General features: G+C 43.1%; 1 protein-coding gene across 7 annotated transcripts in view; it reads left to right on the top strand.

Moving 5' to 3' along the window:
* Positions 1-14,617: 14,617 nt before the first annotated feature.
* The window catches only part of TTC39B (tetratricopeptide repeat domain 39B), a 131,011-nt gene continuing 123,492 nt past the window's right edge, over positions 14,618-22,136 (top strand). For 5 of the 7 annotated variants that reach the window (XR_013387811.1, XM_077912013.1, XM_077912014.1 and 2 more), the window contains exon 1: positions 14,652-14,828. Coding sequence is in view for 5 of the 7 variants with exons in the window: in XM_077912013.1 (XP_077768139.1) it covers positions 14,787-14,828 (42 nt within the window). In the remaining 2 variants the exon portion in view is untranslated. Of the gene's footprint in view, positions 14,829-22,136 lie in introns of all 7 variants that reach the window. The other 2 variants (XM_077912019.1, XM_077912012.1) reach the window with 2 other exon arrangements.

The raw sequence follows: 22,136 nt of genomic DNA, 5'->3' as shown, positions 1-22,136 counted from the left end.
CCCCATATTTCTCCAAGGAACAATGGTTCAGTATTTGCTAATGTGTTGTTTGTCAACTTTATAGAACACAACTACCATGAATAATGAGGATGAATTGTATTACGATTTTTTCTAATTTTAAGTCATACAAGTTCATTGTAAAATAATGTAAACAATAGAGGAATGTATGAAAAAGAAAGTAAAAAACTCTGAATCCTACCATTCAAAGAAAACCATGAATGTTACTATTTCTATAAAATTATTTCAAATATTTCTTTTTACATATTCATATGCATATATCATTTTATATAAATGTAATGATATGATTGTGATTATATAATTTCTTCAGCTTGTAAATTATAATTTTAGAATTTTCAGAAAGTTAAAAACATGACTTGTATAAACATTGGAGAGCATATGCTAAGAAAATGAATCTAATTCATTAAAAAGGGAACCAGTAGGAGAGTAACACTGGTTCAGAGGAACATAAGAAAAATGTATGTTCCTATAGCCATTGAAAGAAAGAATATAAAATAAGGTTGGTAACTGGAATGCAAAAACTGCTTAAGGTACTACAGGGCAGTAAAACTTTAGCCTTTGGGGAAAACTTTTTTTTCTGAACAGAACTTATCAAACACTTACAAGCCAACATCTAACTTTTCAGAGTCTGGGGACATATCATTACTCAAATAAGTTGAGTAAAGTCAAATAAAATAAGCCAAATTAGTCAAATAAAAGATACAGAGAGCTTAATCCTACTTTGGCATATATATTTTTTAAGATTGTATTTATTTATTCATGAGAGACACAGAGAGAGCCAGAGACACAGGCAGAGGGAGAAGCAGGCTCCCTGTGGGGAGCCTAATGCGGGACTGGATCGCAGGACCCTGGGATCACGCCCTGAGCCAAAGGCAGATGCTCAACCACTGAGCCACCCAGGTGCCCCTACTTTGGGACAGTATTAAGGGACAATACTCTAGTAAATACATTAAGTGAGAAAAATTATAATGCATTAAATATCGACCCCAACTGTCCTAAGTTTCTTAAAATGTCATCAAAACACAGTTAAACAATTTTGTTAGCCTGGAAAAGACTCCATCTCACTAAACAGTATAGCTGTGAACAATAATTGCTTAACAGGTAATGTCTCTGCATCAGCAACATCTTTGAGGAAGGACCCTGTTGTTGACACTCAGTGGACTTTACAAAAGCCTCTAAATGAGATCCTGATAGTCTACCCATTGTATTCGGAATATAACTCAAGACTTTTCCTGATAACTGAACTTATCAGAGAAATAGGTGTGTTCTGATAAGTTTGGTCAATGTATTGAGAAACAGGTGTGTTCTAATAAGTTTGGTTATTTAAAACTAAGAGATAGTCTACGAGAAAAGCAATGGAGACATTTTGGCAGGGTATCTCTAGCATATTCTGAAAATTCTTTGGTCTGCCCCTGTGGACCTAACAGTTTCTCTGCCCAGAGGCAAATAGTGTTGTTGGTTTAGGATTTTATTTATTTATTTGAGGGAGAGAGAGCATAGGGTAAGGACAAAAGGACAGTAGGGGGAGCGCAGAGGGAGAAGCAGACTCCACGCTGTGCAGGGAGCCTGAGTTGGGCTCTATCTCAGGACCCAGCCAGAATCAGGACCTGAGCCAAAGACAGATGCTTAACCCAACTGAGCCAGCCAGGAGCACCCCCCCCCCCCCCGGAGGTAAACAACGTTACCTGTTTCTTCTGTATCCTTCCAGATTATTGTCTGCATATATAAGTAATATGTATCTAAAGGATGCTGAATGTGAAACTTGTTGCCTTTAGGCTTGGGAAGCCCCAAAGGCCTATAAAACAATGTGTGCCAAAGGCACACTTACAGGCAAGGCAGAGACTAGACCAACTCTGGGGCACACACAAAGGAAGCAAGTTCTCCCTCTGCCCAACTCTGGTAGAAGAGAAGAGGCAGCTGGGGACGGTTCCTTCTCTTCTACTCTAGCAAAGCAGTTTTCAGTTAGGACCACTCAGAAAATGTGATAGGCATCACTGGAGCTTGGGAGCATAGGCATTGTTCTCTGCCGATGCTGGGGGAGCTCTAGGTGAAGGCTGGCTGAGGACAGAGCAGGAAGGAAGGGCAAGCTGGAGGTCTTCTGACATTAGGGACAAGTGTGTATTTCTCAGATACCACTAGATAAGGCCTTCACAATGGACTGATTGTAGGTTGTCATTAATGGGACCCTTGGACATTTTCCAAGATCACCTGGAGAGGTGAAGGGTCCTGCCTCCTTACCCGCTCCATCCCCAAAAGAAGCATCTTCTGTAGGAAGCACTGGGGATGGGGAAAACTAAAACCCATACACACAGAAGTTTCTGTTTTTTGTTTTTGTTTTTTTTTTTTTCACACAGAAGTTTCTAAAGAATCTGCAAAGGCCCTCTGTGAGAGGAAGGATCGACGTTTGCAATCTACCACACAAAGAGTACACCAGCACTAGTCAAGTAAGAGCTTTTTTAAAAAAATTTTTAAAAAGATTTTATTTATTTATTCATGAGAGACACACACACACAGAGGCAGAGACACAGGCAGAGGGAGAAGCAGGCTCCATGTAGGGAGGCTGACGTGGGACTTGATCCCGGGGCTCCAGGATCATGCCATGGGCCGAAGGCGGTGCTAAACCGCTGAGCCACCTGGGCTGCCCAAGTAAGAGCTTTTATGCTCTTTATTTCTGTTATTCCAACCCTGGAGGGTTCCCCCACCCCAATTTTAAGTTTTTACTTATTTTTATTTTTAATGGAAATGAATTTAAAATATAATATCATATACATTGAAGGTGTACAACATATTAGTTTGATACATGTATGCATTATAATATGATTGCTGTTGTAGCAGTTGATAATTAGTGCCTTACTCACGTTATATAATTATCATTTTTTTTTAGTGGTTGGAATAATTAGGTTCTAATCTCAGCAAATTTGAGGACTGCAATATAAGGTTGTTTATATTCACTACCCTGTGCATTAGCTTTCCAGGACTTACCAGTGTGCACCCTCCAACAGCTGTCCTATGAGGGTCCCAAAACCGTAGCTAGTGACAGAAGTCGGGAGGAAGCATAAAACAGAGGAGAAAAAACAGGCTGTTTACTCTTTCTCTGTTGCAAAAGCTTGAAACAGGGTGGAAGGAAGTTTTAAATTGAATGACATTTGGAGTATTATGATTATCGGTTGGACTCTAGAATATCTCTGAGTGACGCAACAAGCTATGGCACCTGCCCAATTCCACCCAGGAGCAGAAAATAACATAACCAGAAAGAAGGGGCAGTTGGAGAAAGAAATAAATTGCTTCTTGCTTGTTGTTTCCTGCTAGTTTGATGTTCGGGGTCAGGACTTGATGGGGAGCCCCACCCTCCTAGCCAGTGCTACCCTCCACTTAGTGGACAGGAAGCAGACAGAGGGCGGGATTGCTGCTCTTTCCTGCTCTATTTGAGGGGCAGACATCCAAATTCTTAGTTTCCCACTGGGAAATGGGACCATGTCAGGTGACACAGGAGACTCAGAATAGAACAACAGCAGGGCACCTGGGTGGTTCAGTGGTTGAGTCTCTGCCTTTGACGGTCCTGGGATCGAGTCCCTCATTGGGCTCTCCTCAGGGACCCTGCTCCTCCCTCTACCTATGTCTCTGCCTCTCTCTCCTCTGTGTCTGTCATGAATAAATAAATAAATAAATAAATAAATAAATAAATAAATAAATAAAAATCTTAAAAAAAAAAGAAGAATAACAACAACAACAACAAAAGAAGGGAAGAGACGAAGAGCTGTGGCATCTGCAGAAAGTGGAAGAGAAAGGGTTAGGTGAAACCAGTGTCAGTAAGGAAAGCCTGGACCTTTGAAGTCCCTTCATACTGGTGGTACTGTTCTGGTATTGAGGTCACTTTTGGGGGTCCTTTCTATCTGTCTCTGGATCCAGAAGACAGCTGGCACCTGGCATTTGGGAGGTGGTATTTGAGAGGTAGCACAGTGCAGCAAAGAGAGCCCTCTACCTGTTCGTCTAGTACTCAGTGCAGTACAGCTTGGCACAGCCTTTCTGGAGGGCAGTTTAGCAATATCTAACAGAAGCCTTGCATGTTTATACCTGCGGAGGAGTTAGGATTAGAGTCAGCTTCACATAATATCCAAACCACAGTGGCTAGGATTTAAACAAGATGTAAGCTTATTTCTCCCTTGTGTAAAATTCCAAGAGAATGTGGTCTAGAGCTGGTACTTGCTTAAGCTCCAAGAAGGATTCAGGTTCTTTCCAGCACATTTATGAACTGGCGTGAGACAATCATGTTCCAGGCAGCAGGATGGAGTGCATCCAATGAAGGATGTGTCCGATGAAGAGAAAGGGGCAGAGCTACAGAACACTGTGCCTACGGAAGGATCCTGAAAGCTGGGAAGTAATTGTCTTATTTATAACTCATTGAGGAGACCTCAAGCACATGGCTATGCCCAGCTGCAAGGGACACTGGGAAAAACAATGGATTCCAGATGACTAAATATCTGGCTAAAAATTTTGGAAGAAGAGTGAAAGAATATTGGGGAACAATTAACACCGTTTAGTGCCTCTCTTACTTCACTGAATAATATACCTTGGAGGTGATTTTGTGTCAGTACTTACAGTACTTCCTTATTCTTATGTATTTTATTTTTTAAGGCTCAATAACACTTCATTATTTGGAAATATCACGAATTATTTAGGTAATCTGTTGATGGGTAGTTAGGTGTCAAACTTACATTATTGCAAATATTGTTGCAGTGAGTAACCTAGTACATAGGTAGTTTTAGGTATATGTGAGTGTATCTGTAAGATAAATTCCCAGATGTGGGGTTGTTGAGATTTTGTAGTTTTTGTAGGTTATTGCCAAATTATCAGAGTTGTAACATGAGAGTCCCATTATCAATAATAACCGTTTTCAACATGGCATTTTATCAAACTTTTTGATCTTTGGCAATCTGATAGTTAATAAGCGATTTTAAAATTTAAAAGCAGTGTTACGATTACAATTTTTTTCCATATATCTTTCTTTCATATATCTTTGCACTCTTACCTGCTTGTTTCTAAAAGATAAGATCCTGGAGAAGAATTATTGAATCCAAAGTTATGCAAAATTTTAAACTCTTAACCCTTGTGGCCAAACTTTTTAAGGAGGATGTGCTAATTTTGCCATTTGGTACCTACAATGCTTGAAAAGAGATCCCTTAAGCAGAGTGTAAGGAGAGAAAGTGCAGCAGCCAGGAAGATAGTTTTTGGAATCAAGTAGGCCAGAGTTTGAATTGGATTCTTTTAAATCCTCTTCAGAGGATTGAATTATTATTATTATTTAATGAAGTATAGTTGATACGCAGTATTATACTTGTTTCAGGTGTACAACATAGTGATTCAACATTTATATACATTATGAAGTGATCTCCATGGTCACTCTCTTTTAATCCGTTAACTTGGTTGAATGGAAACATAAACACTCTTTCCCCTTTGATGAGGGGCTGTTGAAATTTTATTTCGGTTCTTTTAAGCCTAGCTGGGCTGCTTCCAGTCGGCCTCCCATATACATGGCTTGGGGGTTAGTCAGAGATCTGGGCAAGAGTATATGCCCCAAGAAGTTCGAGCTTTCCCCTCTACCTCTTCCCTTTCCTGGGTATCTCTTCTCTACTTCCAGCTGTGCTGGTTACCCCGCACTCTGTCCTCAGATTCTTTGAATCAACCTAACTGCACAGAACGTCCTCTGGCTAATATCATAAAAAACAAGAAAGTCACAGAGTGAGTTAGTAAATTCTCTCTCAGCTGTGAGACCCCCAACTGTTTTCAGAATCTACTTTCTTTGGGTCTCTTTGGTGCCTTTGGACAGATTTTTTGGGTCAAGACTTGTTAGCTACAGGAGGCACTCCTTTGGACTTACTTTGACATACTTCATAGTTTGACAACTCTGATTTTTATTGATCCCTTGTGCATGAATAGCACCATCAAAACACATTTTGAGTCTCTCAAGGGTCTATGTCCTCCAAGGCCTGCAATTGCCTGCTAATGCCAAAACTAACAGCCAGTGAGGTGGCAGATAGGTGTAGAGGAGCTAACAAATTTCTGGGATATATTTGTGGTACTGGTGCAGATTTGGGGTATTTAGGTCTTTTCCAATCTGTCCAGAAATGGCCTCCAGGTGATGGTTATATCTCTTAAAAATGCCTCTTAGATGGGATGTCTGGGTGGCTCAGTGGTTGAGCATCTGCCTTTGGCTCAGGGCGTGATCCTGGGGTTCTGGGATCGAGTCTCTCATCAGGCTCCCCGTGGGGAACCTGACTCTTTTTCTGTCTATGTCTCTGCTTCTCTCTCTGTGTCTCTCATGAATAAATAAATAAAATCTTAAAACAAAAACAAAAACCTTTTGGTAAAGGGCCTTGACGAGATGTACTCAGTAGTGACTTTGGGCAAGTCATCTGAGAGCCTTGGTGTTCTCATGTGTAATGTGACCCTGCCTCCCTCACAGGGTTGTTGTGGAAGTGCTTAGGAGGCAAGAGAACAGTCCAGACATGCAGAAATAATATTGTGCTGACCCTCACCCCAGATGCACTGTTGAGCCAGTCAGAGGCCCCCATGCTGCACCTGAGGGCTGTCACCCTGGAGCCTACTTTATTTTCTTATAATTTCTTTCTTTCTTTCCTTCCTTACTTCTTCCTTTCTTCCTCTCCTTCTATCTATTTGAAGTATAGCAGACATATAATATCCTACTAGTTTCAAGTGTACCTCGTAGTGATTCAGTATTTTTTTTTTTTAAAGATTTTGTTTATTTATTCATGACAGACACAGAGAAGGAGAGGCAGAGGCATAAGCAGAGGAAGAAGCAGGCTCCATGCAGGGAGCCTGATGTGGGACTTGATCCTGGGTCTCCAGGATTGCACCCTGGGCCGAAGGCAGACACTAAACTGCTGAGCCGCCCAGGGATCCTTGATTCAGTATTTTTTTTAAAATTTTTATTTATTTATGATAGTCACACAGAGAAAGAGAGGGAGAGAGAGAGGCAGAGACATAGGCAGAGGGAGAAGCAGGCTCCATGCCCCGGGAGCCCGACGTGGGATTCAATTCCGGGTCTCCAGGATCGCGCCCTGGGCCAAAGGCAGACGCTAAACCGCTGCGCCACCCAGGGATCCCAGTATTTTTTATATATAATGAAGTGATCCCCACTGTAAATCTAGTTACCATCTATCACCACACAAAGTTATTACAATATTATTGACTATATGAGTCTAATTTTCAATATTTATATATGTTTCCAGATAAAGCTGTCCTTTGGGAAACCAATGGGGAATTCCAAGCCAGTTGAAAGCATCAAAGAGAAGAGATGGTATAGAGGTAGTACAAAGTATATCAAATAGCAAAAATGGTTTTACCTTACAAGTCTTTTTTTTCTCTTAAGCACATTAGCTAATATGGCATTTTGGGGGAAATTACTTGAGATATCTGAGAATTTGGGAACATGAAAAATTACCTACTTGGCTATTTCCACTCATCACCCAAATGCCATCATAACTGTAAGTGAAGGAGGGTATCTTTCTTTTATTTTTAATTTTTATTTTATTCTTTTAGAGAGAGTGAGCATATGCATGTGAGGTGGCAGTTGGGGAAGGAACAGAGGGAGAGAGAGAGAGAGAGAAGACTCCCTGCTGAGTGCTGAGCCCAACATGTGGCTCAATCTCATGAGGCTGAGATCATGACTTGAGCTAAAATCAGGAGTTGGATGCTTAACCAACTGAGCCACCCAGGCGCCCCTAGGAGGGCTTTTATCAGCCCGACAATTAGAATCCAAGTATTTATGTACTTTAATCCTGTATTCTATGTTTGACACACCCCCAAAACGTGAAAAAATTAAAGTGCATTGTTCAAAGGTCACAAATCCAGGTTTCAAGGAGCCAGGAGGTGAGACTTTACTCCTGGTGGTCTGCCTGGAAGTCAGGCTCACTTGGAGCAGTGAAGACCTACCTTTTTTTTTTCCACATCAATCAACCAAACAAAAATTAAAATGTATGAAAATGAAACGAAGGTGGTTTTATTGAGTCATATGGAAAAATAAAGATATATTCTTACCACTTGGATTTTACTGTTGTTGAAAGAATATCAAGGAGAAAACTGTCACAGCCTTTCATTGAGATGGAATGTTCATGTGAAACCTTGTGTACTAAGTAGCAACACAAAAGCACTTATCTCGTTTCTCATCCTGAGCTCTTGGTGGGCTACATCTGGCAGGTAGGCTGCTTGTAGGTAGGAAGGACTCACGGTGCTTGCCATAATTTAGAACAGTGGTTGTTAAGGCATGGTTCTTGAATTAGCAGCTCCAGCAGCAGCCAACAGCTATAGTAACAAGTGGGTCCCACTTCATGTCTACCTAATGGGAAACTGGGGGTTGGGCCAGAAATCTGGGTTTTAACAAGCCTTCTAGATGATTCCGATGCATCCTCAAGTTTGAGAATCACCACTTTTGAGACACTTAGAGCGAGTTTTTACAAGTCAAAAGTCAAAACTGGTTTCAGAACATGGATGTTACTACCTGTAAGTCTTACCGAGAAGGTTTGTATCTATGACTCCTCCTCTAGGTGAGTGCAGTAATTGCCTGTTTAAGCCAAGGTGCCAAATCAATAGTGTTGTAAATACTGGACCTAAAGGAGGCTGTGAAAATAGAATTGAAGATGGTCAGAGATAATTATTGGTTTACTAAACCTATTCATGAAATACAGTGACAAGATCACTGAAAAAAAGATGCTAGTATCCTTTGGAATGTGGAAAATATTTGGACTTGTAAGACAAGAAAAACCTCTAGCAATGTGAAGGGATACATACCAGAAAAAAAGGCCCAGCATTGCCAGGGAAGGAGGACTTGCAGGAAATGCCCTCAGGAGAGGTATACATGGGCTGCCAGACTGCTCCAAGTCACCTATGCTAGTCCAACACTAATGGGAAGCTCTACAGAAGCTTCCGCTGGGTAAGTGGGAAGGTACGTGGAAACCCAGGACATCTAATAACACTTTGAATTAGATACGTGTATATTTAGATTTAGGTTTGTTGGCATCTAACAGAAAACTCAGTATAATGGTGGCTTAAACAAAGTAACAATTGATTTATTGTTCATGTAATATAAATATGGGATTGGTAGTCAAGTACTTGTGAGGCAGCTCCACTGTTATCAGGAATCCAGATTCCTTTTGTCTCTTTGATCCACTATTCTAGCTCATGGCTTGTATTGTCAAGGTATTAATTCATGGTCCAGTAGGATGGCAGGAGCTCCAACTATGACATCTTTTCTAGGCTGTGGGAAGGAGAAGAGGCAGAAGGGGGAAAAGGCACATGTCTTGGTGAGTCATATTTCCCTTTAAATAACTTTCCTGGAAGTCAAATATAATATATTTCATTGGCCAGAATTTCATTATATGAGCCATTCCTAGTTGTAAAGAAGTACTTGAAAATGTAGTCTTTTAGCTGGGTACCAGGCTACCTTATATAAAATCAGGTTCTGGGGCACCTGGGTGGTTCAGTCAATGGTTAAGCATCTGCCTTTGGCTCAGGTCATGATTTCAGGGTTCTGGGATAGAGCCCCAAGTCAGGGAGGGGTCCCCCTGCTCAGTGGGGCACCTGCTTCTCTCCTTCTGCCCCTACCCTGTTTGTACTCTCTCTCTCTCTGTCAGATAAATAAATAAATTCTTTAAGAAAAATTAGGTTCTCTTACTGATGGAACAAAGGGAGATTGAACAGCAGGTGGCAATGAGCAGTCTCTGCCACAGATTCTATATGTATTCTTGGTTTTAAATCTTCAACACTACTCAGAGGTCTCATTTGCCAGTTAGTCTTTGTGTTGCTTTTCTCTTCTCTGGACCTCACTTTCCTCACCTGAATAAATGAGATTAATGTAATTTAAAGAGATATAGGGAAAATAAATAGGAAGGTGACTGGAAAGATTATATATATATACATAATTTATAAACATATATTTACATACAAATATATATTTATAACAAAGAACTGACAAATAGGGCAAAATGAATGTTTCCCAGCTCCAGATGCCTAGAATACGGATATTCTTAAGGGAGGATTTCAGCCTCCACTAAATAATGCGGTTTTTTCCCCCCTAGCATTTAAGCCTCTCTCAGAAACATGAATTAATCCCTTTTAGGTCACTGAGAGAACTCTAAGTGCTTAGCTCTTGTATAATTTTGAAAAAATGAGTTGACATTAAAGACAGTTATCAGGGGATCCCTGGGTGGCTCAGTGGTTTAGCGCCAGCCTTCGACCCAGGACGTGATTCTGGAGTCCCAGGATCGAGTCCCACATCGGGCTCCCTGCATGGAACCTGCTTCTCCCTCTGCCTGTGTCTCTGCCTCTCTCGCTCTCTGTGTTTCTCATGAATAAATAAATAAAATCTTAAAAAAGGACAGTTATTATACCTTGCACATTATCCTAAGAAAAACAGTATATACTTTTTGGGTTTCATGTAATTTGCCATCTTTATTTTTTGAAAGCTTTTATTTATTAATTCATGAGAGATACAGAGAGAGAGAGGCAGAGACATAGGCAGAGGGAAAAGCAGGCTCCCTGCAGGGATCCTGATGTGGGACTTGATCCTAGGACCCTGGGATCATGCCCTGAGCCAAAGGCAGATGCTCAACCACAGAGCCATCCAGGTGCCCAATTTGCCATCTTTAATGTCCCTCATTATTATTGGTTATCTCCTTTTAAAAAATGTACTATGCTATAGTATTGGCATTTGGTCTAAACAAAATTCTTTGTGTATTATGAACTTTTGATACTTTCATTTGTTCACTCAATAACCATTTATTAAATATCTGATAAGTTTTGGGTACTGGGGTTCTCTGTTAGAAACATGAAACACAGGGTGCCTTCCCTGATGGAGTTTACATTATAGGGTGTGTGAGGGGGTGTTGTCGAGGGAGGTAGACCATCAACATGTAAACAAATGGACAAGATGGTTCAGGTAGGAAAAAGTGCTATGAAGGCAGTAGGAGGGCATGGGAGCTTGTAATTGGGAGGGAAAGGCTATGTTGGAGAGGAAAATTCTCCTTGAGGAATGTGAGACAAAGCCATTGACAAATGCATAATTTACAATGAACACTTATTTCATGGATACAAACATCTAAAATTATTCTCTCCTAAATGGACGACCACTCTCTTTCCCACTACACAAATGATGAAGATGCAACTTTTATTTAAATCAAGCATCCACAGAAAACCCTAGGTCAACTAAGGGTAACAGGTTCTGGAATACTAAAGATAAGATTGTGAGCAATATTAGAATTATTTTGAATTCCAAACAGATCCCAGTAGGTGTGCTTTCAAAGTAAAAAAACATTTAAAAAAACAAAAACAAAAACAAAAAAAAACAAAGTAAAAAAACAAATAAGATGCTCACTCTTGCTTCATCACTCTGTTAGTTACTTTTGGGAAATTAAATATTTGAGTAATCTCACTTGACTGTTAAGAGTACAATGTTATCAGCAAACTGGCAATGAATTCTGTTGCAAAAATGAATCCATTCGAATACTTTTTTGAAAAAGGTTGTATTATATTTGTGATTCATGACCCCGCAAAATCATACGTGTGCAGAGAAAGTTGGCATCTGCCAGGAGCAAAGCAAATTTGATTAGATGTTCTAGTGGCTAGAATGTATTCATTCAATATTTACAATTGGCTTTCTTAGAAATAACGAGTGTTGCTGATCTAGAGTGTTGCTTTATCTAGTGACGTGAATTTAAGACATACAGATCTTCAGATTTGATATCGGATATTAAAAAAACAAAAACAAACCCTGAACTTTATAAGAATAGATTCCTGAAAAATCAGACTTCTCATTACAACATCATCATGTCACTAATTAGAGCCAACTTCTTTTGTATTTCTTCAAAATTTGAGATGAAAAAAAAAAAATTTGAGATGAAATTTGTGAGACAGTAACAAAGCATACAGGAAAGGAAGAAGCCACCAATGAGATAGATGGTTTCACATCAAAAAGATGTGATATTAATTTAGGAACCAATGAACTTTAAAAAGCAGAATCATGTGTGAGTAATACAGAGTAGAATCTGGATCGAGACAGGAAATCTAGCCTCAGAAAGTGAAGCATAAACAGAAAAGGGAGGGAGTGGGGAGGAGGAATGGACATTTTCAGGAGTATTGGAATTAAAAGACCTTTAGTCCCCTCTTAGCCCTGTACATTTGATCCTAAGAGCATCTAAAGAAATGTGTCAACCAGTGAAAAAAATGTCCTTATTGAGATATTTTGTAGATAACCATAATATTCACCCATAAGCATACAATTCAATGATTTGTAGAAAATTCAGAGTTCTGCAACCACCACCACAATCATATTTTTTCATGTTGTATACGGGATAGAAATCATTTTATTTTTCTTTTATAAAGTTACATAATGAATTGTTAAAATCTTAGAGAAGTTTCAAAGATGCAAAGGGGACTCTTTGAAAATGTGTGTAATAGACATCTGTAGGCAGTTGGTGTACAGAAACAAATAAGAGAAGCAGAGTGGCTGGAGGCAGTACAGAACAGTGGTTACCAGGTACCCATTATGGTCAGACTGCTGGAGTTCAGATTTAGGCATCCTTATTTGATTCATAGCTGTCTGACCTGAACAAGTCACTTGAACTCTCTTAGCCTCAGCTTACTGATAATAGTACCTACTTAATGGGGTTATGAAGTATAAATGAGATAATATGGGGATCCCTGGCGCAGGGTTTAGTGCCTGTCTTTGGCCCAGGGCGCTATCCTGGAGACCCGGGATCGAATCCCACGTCGGGCTCCCGGTGCATGGAGCCTGCTTCTCCCTCCGCCTATGTCTCTGCCTCTCTCTCTTTCTCTCTGTGTGACTATCATTAAAAAAAAAAAAAAGAGAGAGAGAGAGAGAGATAATATGTAGGTGGTGCTCATAGTCCTGATACATAGTAAGTACTCAATAAATACTAGCTATTTTTATCATTATCACTAAATGGTGATTAAGTAGCTTTTCATGAGCCAGATGCAAAAGACCACATGCTCTCTGATTCAATTTATGTGAAATTCTAGAAAAGGCAAAACAATGGGGATAGAAAGTAGAAGATCAGTGGTTGTCAGAGGCAAGGGAGTGGGGGTAGGAAATTGATAGCAAAGGAGCACAGGGAACTTTTTAAGGTGCTCTATATTATGATTGGGATGGCGTTTTGTAAACATGTCATAGAATTACATGCTTAAATTTGGTGAATTTTTTCGTGTGTAGAATAAAGCAGACAAAATATGCCCTCAGCTGTAAAAAATACAGCTTTTAATTTTCTAGTTGGATAGTTTATTTTACATGTTAGAAGCAAGAATAAATTTCTAAGGGTGCCTGAGTGGCTCAGTCAGGTAAGTGGAGGCTCTTGATTTGAGCTTGGGTCATGACATGGAGCCCTGCCCCCATCCTGCTGGGGGTTGAGCTTGCTTAAGATTCTCTGTCTCCTACCTTCTTTCTCCCTCTCAAAAAAAAATAAAAATAAAAAAAGAATAAACTTTTCTCTTTTTAAAGATTGCATTTATTTATTTATGAGACACACAGAGAGAGGCAGAGAGACATAGGGAGAGTGAGAAGCAGGCTCCCTGTGGGGAGCCTGATGCAGGACTTGGTTCCAGGACCCCAGGATCACGACCTCAGCCAAAGGTATCAGCTCAACCACAGAACTACCTAGATGCCCCAAGAATAAATTTCTAAATTCAGCCAACAAGTATTTGTTGAGTATCTGCTATGTGTAAGACATTGTTCTAGGTTCTGGGGACACAGCCTGGAAGAGGACAGCATCTCTACCCTCATAGAGCTTACAGTTCACGCACGAATTAGATACATGTATTTGGGGTTACAAAAGGGATCAGTGTAGGATGTTATGGGGACATAACATGGTAGGGGAACGGGAGGAGAGGTAGAGGAGCTCCAAGTTGTATCAATACCTGCCTCATGGATTTTATTTTTCAAACATACACAGAAGCAAACACAGCGTGCCTCTATCTGACATAGTGTCTGGAAACGCGGTGTGACAGAAGTTTCTGGGTGACGGGGGATCGTGTCCCTCTGGTCCCCACTGCCTGGGAGCCGGGGTGTCCACTTGATGAGGGAGGCGGACTGGCATTGGCCCAAGGGCCAGGTAGACACTTCGACCCGCCTCAAGGGTAGCGGCCTTGGCCTCGACCCCGTCAGCCTGGCGTCCTCTGGGCTGCAGTCTGGCACTAGCCCCCCGCCCAGCGCAGGAAGCTGGGCCGCTCCAGTACCCGGGGCGAAGAGGGGCCAAAGGCCGAAGTCACCTTCTGCGAGATGCCCCGCCCACTGAGGGCCCCGCCCCGGCGACCCCGCCCCCCGAGGGGTCCGGGGCCCGCGGACCGAGCCGCTTGGCGGGAACGTGGTTGGCTCTTCAGGTGGAGCCCGCGGGGGGGGCGGGGCGAGGCCGCGGGGGGCGGGGCGAGGCCGCGGGGGGCGGGGCGAGGCCGCGGGGGGCGGGGCGAGGCCGCGGGGGGGCGGGGCGAGGCCGCGGGGGGCGGGGCGAGGCCGGGCTGGCGGCTCGGCGCCCGCGGGGCGGATGGATGCTCCGCAGGTCCGCGGGCGCCGGGGGCGGGGAAAGCGCCGGCTCCGCTGCGCGCTGGCCCCGCCCGGGACCGGCCGGAGCGCGGGGCCGCCCCCTTCCTCCCTCGCCGGCGCTGGGCTGAGCCGGGAGCCCAGAAACCGAGTCGGCCCCCAGCTCCCTGTTTGGTTTTTGGGTGGCGGCGGCCAGAGGAGGAACATGGCGTTGGTGGGCAACGGAGCCGAGCTCGAGGCGGACGAGGTACCGGCTGGTGGGGCTGCAGGCGCTGCCTCCGGAGTCCGCGAGGGATGGGCGAGCCGGAGGGACAGCAGGGTCCCGCCCCCTTGGTCCCCAGTCCGGGACCGGCAACCTCCAGCCCGGAGGCGGGGGCGGGGGCGGGGGCTGCGGGGGGGGGGGCACCGGCCTGGGCGCGGGCCCCGCGGGGTCGTGGGACGGACAGCGCGTCGGGTCCGCGCGTGGTGGGTGGGGGCGCGGGGGCGCGGGGGCGCGGGGGCGCGGGGGCCCGCAGCCCTGCGCGGTTCGGAGCCGCCTGGGCGCTGCGGGCTCTGACCCTGAAGTCCCGACGCCCGCCCTCTGGGTTTTGCGGGACTCTCACTTCTATGGAAGTTTCCAGGCGGCGGGACCGAAAGGCTTCCAGGCAGTGACAGGAAGAGGACACCGGGGGAAGAAGGCGCCCCGGGGTCGTCCGCACGAGCGGGCACAGGGCGGGGGCTGCCGGGGGCCGGAGCGCTGGGGGACCCGAGCAGCTGCCCGGGAGTCGGTGCTGTCTGCTCCGTCCCCAGGGCACAGGCCTTTCCCGTCGGGTCCGCAGCTTGTGGCTTCGAGGACCGACTCCGGCCTCCCGACTTCCCGACTGCGCTCAAGTCACTGAGTCACTAGCCGCTTCCCCCGGGGGCGGGCGCGCGGGGGTCTCCGCACCCCGGGGCGCGCGCCGGACCTGCGCTTTTGCGCACTTGCAGCGCTTGGCGGCCTCGGGGACGCGCCCCCCTCTCGCGCTGGAAGTTGAGGCCGGACAAGATGTGGGTGCTGCCGCGGCGGCGGCTACTGCTGCTACTGCTGCTGCTGCTGCTGCCATTTTACCTGACTTGAATTTTACAAGTCGCTGCCGGAGGTTTGGTTTCAAATGATGCAATAGTGGAAGATCTGGAGGAGGCAGGTTAAGGTTCCTGTGCATCTCTTGAATGTCGGGAAACTCCTGACAACGAGTGCAGTGTTTTCAATGTAGTCCTTGAAATAAAAACGAAACAAAAACCAAACTACAACTCCTTTACGCGGTTGACAGGCAATAGGGCAAGCCAGGCTGTTAAAAACCTTCCTTACAGCCAGTCCCTTGCAGCGAGGACCCCCGAGACCACAGACCAATGTACCGAAGCTTGCCAAGTTGCATCTTTTTATTGTCGGAACTTTTAAAGTACACCTAAAGGCAAATGATGAAATAGCGTATTTGTTGCTATTTCCATCCATGACAACCTTTCTTTATTTATAGCCTTAGACTGTCTTTTGGTATGACCTGGAGCCTTCTGTTTTTCTTTCCTCCTGTCTTAGTTCTTTTCTATAATCGAGGTAGTTAAATTTTCATGGTGCTTTGACTATACATACAGTCCCTTAAAAGTTTTTATGGCTGTCTATTGTATGTTAAATTAAATATTCATAAGTCTGGCACGCAAGGCCCTCTACAGTGTGATCTCAATTTCATGTTCCATCCGATCCCCAGCTACTTCCCTCTGTATAACCAGTTACTTTTGTCCGTGTTATGCTGCTATTATAAATGAGGAAAGAAGACTGGCAGTACACAGTAAATGTGGATTGAAAATTTTGAATCCCTAGTCTGCTTTGTCTAAAAAGATTTGGTACTCTTAGGGCAATAGAATTGTCAAGACCAGGGTGTTGTTGAGAGAGAAAGGAGATATTATTAATAATTAATACTTGGACAATAGGTGTAAACTGGGACTGTCCTGGGCATATAGAGACCTTTAGCCAGCCTAGCCATACCCACTTTCTACAAGATGAATTGAAGCGTTGAAATGCATTGACTAGGGAGGAGGACTCTAGTTCTGTGGAATAAGTTAGGTGTTGAACAGCAGACAGCTTGGCACACAGATTCTTGGTAAATATACATATGTTGAATGAATGAAAAAGAGCAGAGATGATGTTGCTTAATAATTTCTCAGTGTTTGCTGTATCTTTCATTTTTAAAATTCAATAATTATTGGATTCTTGTTACATGTAAGGTACTATATGGGTCCTAGGAGATGAGCAGAGTACAAACAATTTTTTTTTGTTCATGCCAAATTCACTTTTGTCCCTCACGACACATCATTTCTATTGGTAGAGATTTTGCAGAGTTTTACTGAACATTTGCTCTGTTCTCAAACTTGGTAGGTGCCTTAGAAAGAGAAGACAGTTTTAGCTCTCAAGGATTCTCTGGCTAGGTAAGGATGGATATATGACATGTGTGCAGGAACTCTAGAATAGAGCTCCAGGCAGGGTAAGCAAGTAAGAAGTATTGCGTTGTGGACTGGGTACACTTGACTTATTTGTAAAAAGTCCCTATCTTTCAGGGGGCTGAAGCACTGTACCACAAGTGAACAAGACCCTCTTGGTCAGTTTTACTAGGCATGTGAAACTAAGGTGGTTTATTTCAGTTGGGGAGCTTTTTAAACAATATATGTTTGATAGTCTATGTGGCCATTGTTTTATCTTCTAGGGTAGTAGAAGGGGACAAAGTGGTGTAGTTGGAAAAGTAGTAGGCTAGGGATTAGAGGAACCAGGCTCTCTGTCACTAATCTGTCCAGTAGCCATTTATTCACTGTGTGTGGAAACATCTGCCTGCAGATAGAGCAGTGAGCCAGACTGATCGGGTCTCATTGTCTGTAACTAGTCTTGAGCAAGTCTTTCATTCTCTCATCTTTTTCCTCATCTGAAGAAGCAGCGCTGGATGAGTCCTAAGTGTTCTTCCACAGAAGTCTGTGCTTTTTTGGAGGGAGGCTCCTTTTTGGGAGAAGAGCTAATAATATGGGAATTCCTTTTCTTTCAAAGTTTCTAAGGAAATGATAGTAATAGAGAAGCTATCATGGTAGCTGGAAGATGGGGTGCTTTCCTGGGTGAACTGGTGTTTGTTGTTTTGTTTTTTTTCTGTTTAGTTGCTAGGAGGATAAATGGGGGAACATAGAAGTTAGGGCTTGCAACCTCAAGGGTGGCAAAAATTATTTCTGCAGGGAGGCAGAAACATCTTAGATATTGGAGTGGTTTTGTAGCCCTTCAGAGCTTGGGCAACACTATCTTATTTTCATTAAAATTTCTCTTGGGTATTATGTTGACATCAGGTTCTTGGGAGATACACAGAATGTATGCAAGGTCAATACTATAAACCTATGGCAAATAGATGGCTAGGAGTGGAGGACTTTCTACCATTTACTTGATTTTGAAGTCATCTCTCTCTTGGTGACCTCCTCATGTGTGCAGACTGCCCATTGGCTGTCTTGTGGATGTTGTTCATGTTTGGCCTTGAGTATTTTCGTGCATGACTTGGTATTTGAGGATTAAATAGGAATAGTTTATGTTTTATTATTTAATCCTACTAAAGTTATTCAGTCCACCAATAGTTGTCAAGTAATGAAAAGAGAAAATATTCAATGTATCTGAATATCTAGCAGCTACTTAAGTTAAAAATTATTTTCTCATGTAAAAAAAGTTAAGTTCACTAAAAATAGCTTTTTAAAGTTTTCATTTTTATTTATTTAAGTAATTTCTACACACCAGATGGGGCTTGAGCTCACAACCATGAGATCAAGAGTCACATGCTCTTCTGACTGAGCCAGTCAGGCATCCTAAAAAATAACTTAAAACTTTTTTTTTTTTTTTTTTTTTTAGCCCAACACAAGGCCTGAACTCATGACCCTGAGATCAAGACCTGAGCTGAGGTCAAGAGTTGGGATACTTAACCAACTGAGCTGCCCAGGTGTCCCTAAAAAATAACTTTTGAGAAGATAATTTTTCAATTGTTTTATTTTTGCTAGAGAAATAGCACTATTGAATGTCTTTTTAAAAAATTTGGTTACAAAAAATAAAAAATAAAAAAAAATTTGGTTACATTGCTATTATGTAGAAATTGGAAATTCACATGTGTAATTTGATACATTACATTAAAAGCTACTTAGCAAATGTAGTCATAAATTTAAATGTTAGCATTAGAATTTTTTTTTTTTTTTTTTTTTTTTTAATGATAGTCACACAGAGAGAGAGAGAGAGGCAGAGACACAGGCAGAGGGAGAAGCAGGCTCCATGCACTGGGAGCCCGATGTGGGATTCGATCCCGGGTCTCCAGGATCACGCCCTGGGCCAAAGGCAGGTGCCAAACCGCTGCACCACCCAGGGATCCCAGCATTAGAATTTTTAATTTAACTTAAAATATTTATTCAGTTATTCCAAATTCATTATTGAATAAACAGAATAAACTTTATACTTGCTCTTTTTTTTAAGATTTTATTTATTTATTCATGTGAATACACAGAGAGGAGAGAGAGAGAGAGGCAGAGACACAGGCAGCGGGAGAAGCAGGCTCCATGCAGGGAGCCCGACGTGGGACTCAATCCAGGGTCTCTAGGATCACGCTCTGGGCTGAAGGTGGCGCTAAACCGCTGAGCCACCCGGGCTGCCCTATACTTGCTCTTTTAATGTATAATACATATATCAGTGCTGTTAAAAAATCATGGTGGGTATGATTAGGAAAAAATATCTAATGGCTCCTTAAGAGGGAAATAATGAAAAAAAGTTGAGAAACACTGAGTTGGAGAAAGAAAGGGCTCATGTGGCAGATGGTTTCATGGTCTGCCTTTTGGCCCAGGGTTTTAAAATTTTTTTAATTTAAATATTTTAAATTTAATTTTAAGTTTTTTTTGGCTCAGGATTCTTTTTAGATCTAATTTTTTTTTTTAAGATTTTATTTATTTGCGAGAGAGAGAGAGTGAGCATGTGCAAGCACACATAGTGGAGTGGGGTGGTTGGAGGGAGAGGAAGAGGGACAAGCAGACTCCCTGCTGAGTGTGGAACCTGACTTGGACTCAATCCCAGGACCCTGAGATCATGACCTGAGCTGAAATCAAAAGTCAGATCCTTAACCGACTGAGCCACCTAGGTGCTCCAGATTTAATTTTAATTTAGAAAATTTATCCATTGGAATTTTAGATGAAGTTTAGAGAAAGTTGATTGCTACAATATTTTTTAAGAATCAGATTCATTCTTTCATTCCACTAGTGCTCGTGGAGCACCTCTCGGGTCCTAACAGTCCGTAGATACTGGAAGTACACACTAAGTGCCCACTAAGATAAGACAGTATTATTGTCCTTGAGGAATAGGCACTCTAGCAAAAGACACAGTTACATGAGTAACTAGTTCTATCTTTGGCTCAAGGTAGGTTTTAGATAGAAGGGCCATGTAATTTATCATCCATAGCAAGGCAGTATGAGAGTAAATGCATGCTCTCAGTAATTACCCTAGGACAACAGGTGCAATGCAGGAATAACACCCTGGTTTAGGGGTTGGCAGGGACTTTAAGAAAGAGGTAGTATTTGAACTGGGTCATGAATGTGAGCAGGTTTGTGCTGTGCAGAGCAAGTGAATTACCAAGCCTGGTAGAAGTTGAGAGGGGCGAGAATGAGAGCACACATGGGTTTAGCAGGGCACTCAGTGTGAGGGAGGGAGAGCCGGTGAGGGCTGAGACAGGAAAGTCCAGCTTGGATCATGTGGTGCATGATCACATCATGCTAAGGAGTTTGGGCCAAATCCTCTAACAAATGGGAATCTAGAAGGTTTTTTAGCTGGGCAAGTGTAATAAGGTTATTTGTTTTAGGAAGATAAATGTGGTCAAGTTGATGCAGCCAGATTGTGGAGGTGGCAGCAGGAAGGGCGAGTGGCTCTTGCAACATTTAATGTGGGAGGAGGTGAGACCTGAATGGGAGGAGAGGCTGCAGGCTACGAGAGAAGAGGCTGTTTGAGAGGAAGAGCCTGGAGGAGGAATTGGCTTGGGGGCCTTTTCCCCAGTTTGAGGGTCAGTAAATGGGGAGAGGCGGGGAGCTGTTCAGTGATATTTCTGGGTTCCTTGTGTGCTTTTAACACAGGAGGAGTGGGTGTAGAGGATGGGGAGGATCTTACATAGAATATACTCATCTTTGTGGCTCACTGTGACTTCTCTTACCAAGGGAGCATGAACCGGTTGTTTATGAGGGCATGAATTTAGGCCAGGTTAAGAAAGCATGTTTGTAAATTGGTTCTGCAGGTCAGTGGGAGGAAAAAATAGCATCAGATTATACCATCAGCCTCTAACTCCTGCTCGGGTTAACCAACAGGCAATTTTCCTGGAATGTTCAATCTCGAGTCTCTTGAAATGTCATCTCTTCTTGGAATGCCACCTTCTCAGGGAAACTTGGAGTTTCTCTTCACCTTCCCTTTGTACTTGGATACTCCCTTCCTTCTTTTCAAGTCCAGTAGCACAGACATGTCCTCTTGAGGCAGCTGTCAGATCTTCCTGGGGTTAGCTGTTGGCTTTATCTTAGTTCCCTGCCCAAGGATGCTGTCACTAATTCTTTGCAGTGTGAATCTAATACTGCGAATTCTCTGAGGCTCAGGGTTTCTATCTAACCATCTGTTGACAACTGCCCAGCCCCAAGTCTTGGGGGCCCCAGTGGCCATCTCCAGTGGGTCTCCTGAAGTCACTTTGTGTGCACTTTTTAGAAGATGAATCCATGGAGACTGCCCTGGTGCTTGTGAGGCTTCCTGGGGAGAGCTTTCTGCTCTGTCCCCAACCGTATCAGAACTTTCTTCTTCCACTCATGTGCTTACTGGATATTGATTATACACCCTGGCCGGTTGGCTATATTGGTTGGGTCACCATACCAAAGGAACTCCTCAAATTGTTGAATGCCTGGCAGTTCATTCATAACGCCATTAAATATGTTATGCTCTTTATTTAAAGACTGGATTTATAGTAAGTGCAAAGAAGCCGAGATCTCTGGACATGTCCCCTTAGTATTGCTGATATTATGCTGACATGTACATAAGGTCTACATATTTTTAAATATTTTAATGAAATAATGCCACATATATGTATTTGTTGGGTCTAGTTGCACCTAGTAAATAAGAATTTTTCAGTCCAATTTAATGTGTTGAATATTGCATTAGGTGCTGTAGGGGCAAACACAGCTCTGGCTCTCAGTTATGATCTAGTGGGGAACAGGAGCAGGTGCATAGACAAGCAGACGTAATACTCTGTGCTGAGAACCACAGGAGGGATGCCATGGTGCTTTGGGAACAGAGAGGGAGGCACCTCATCTGAAGGAAGAGGTGGGTCATCAAGAATGGTTACTTGGAGGAGGCTACTTCTTAGAAAATTTGGATCTTACAGGGTGAATTGGGGTTAGCGGTGTAGGAGAGAATTGGGAATGAAGGGAACTCTTGAAGTGTGTCCCAGGGAGAGGGAACAGCAGGCATAAAATAAAGAAGTGAGGGAGAGTTGGTGGTGCTCTGGGTGGCAGGGAACCAGTCCGGAAG

Source organism: Canis aureus, chromosome 10 (assembly GCF_053574225.1).
Source record: "Canis aureus isolate CA01 chromosome 10, VMU_Caureus_v.1.0, whole genome shotgun sequence".
Classification (NCBI taxonomy): domain Eukaryota; kingdom Metazoa; phylum Chordata; class Mammalia; order Carnivora; family Canidae; genus Canis; species Canis aureus.
The sequence above is the reverse complement of the archived record's forward strand: the minus strand, read 5'-3'. Positions and strand labels throughout refer to the sequence as shown.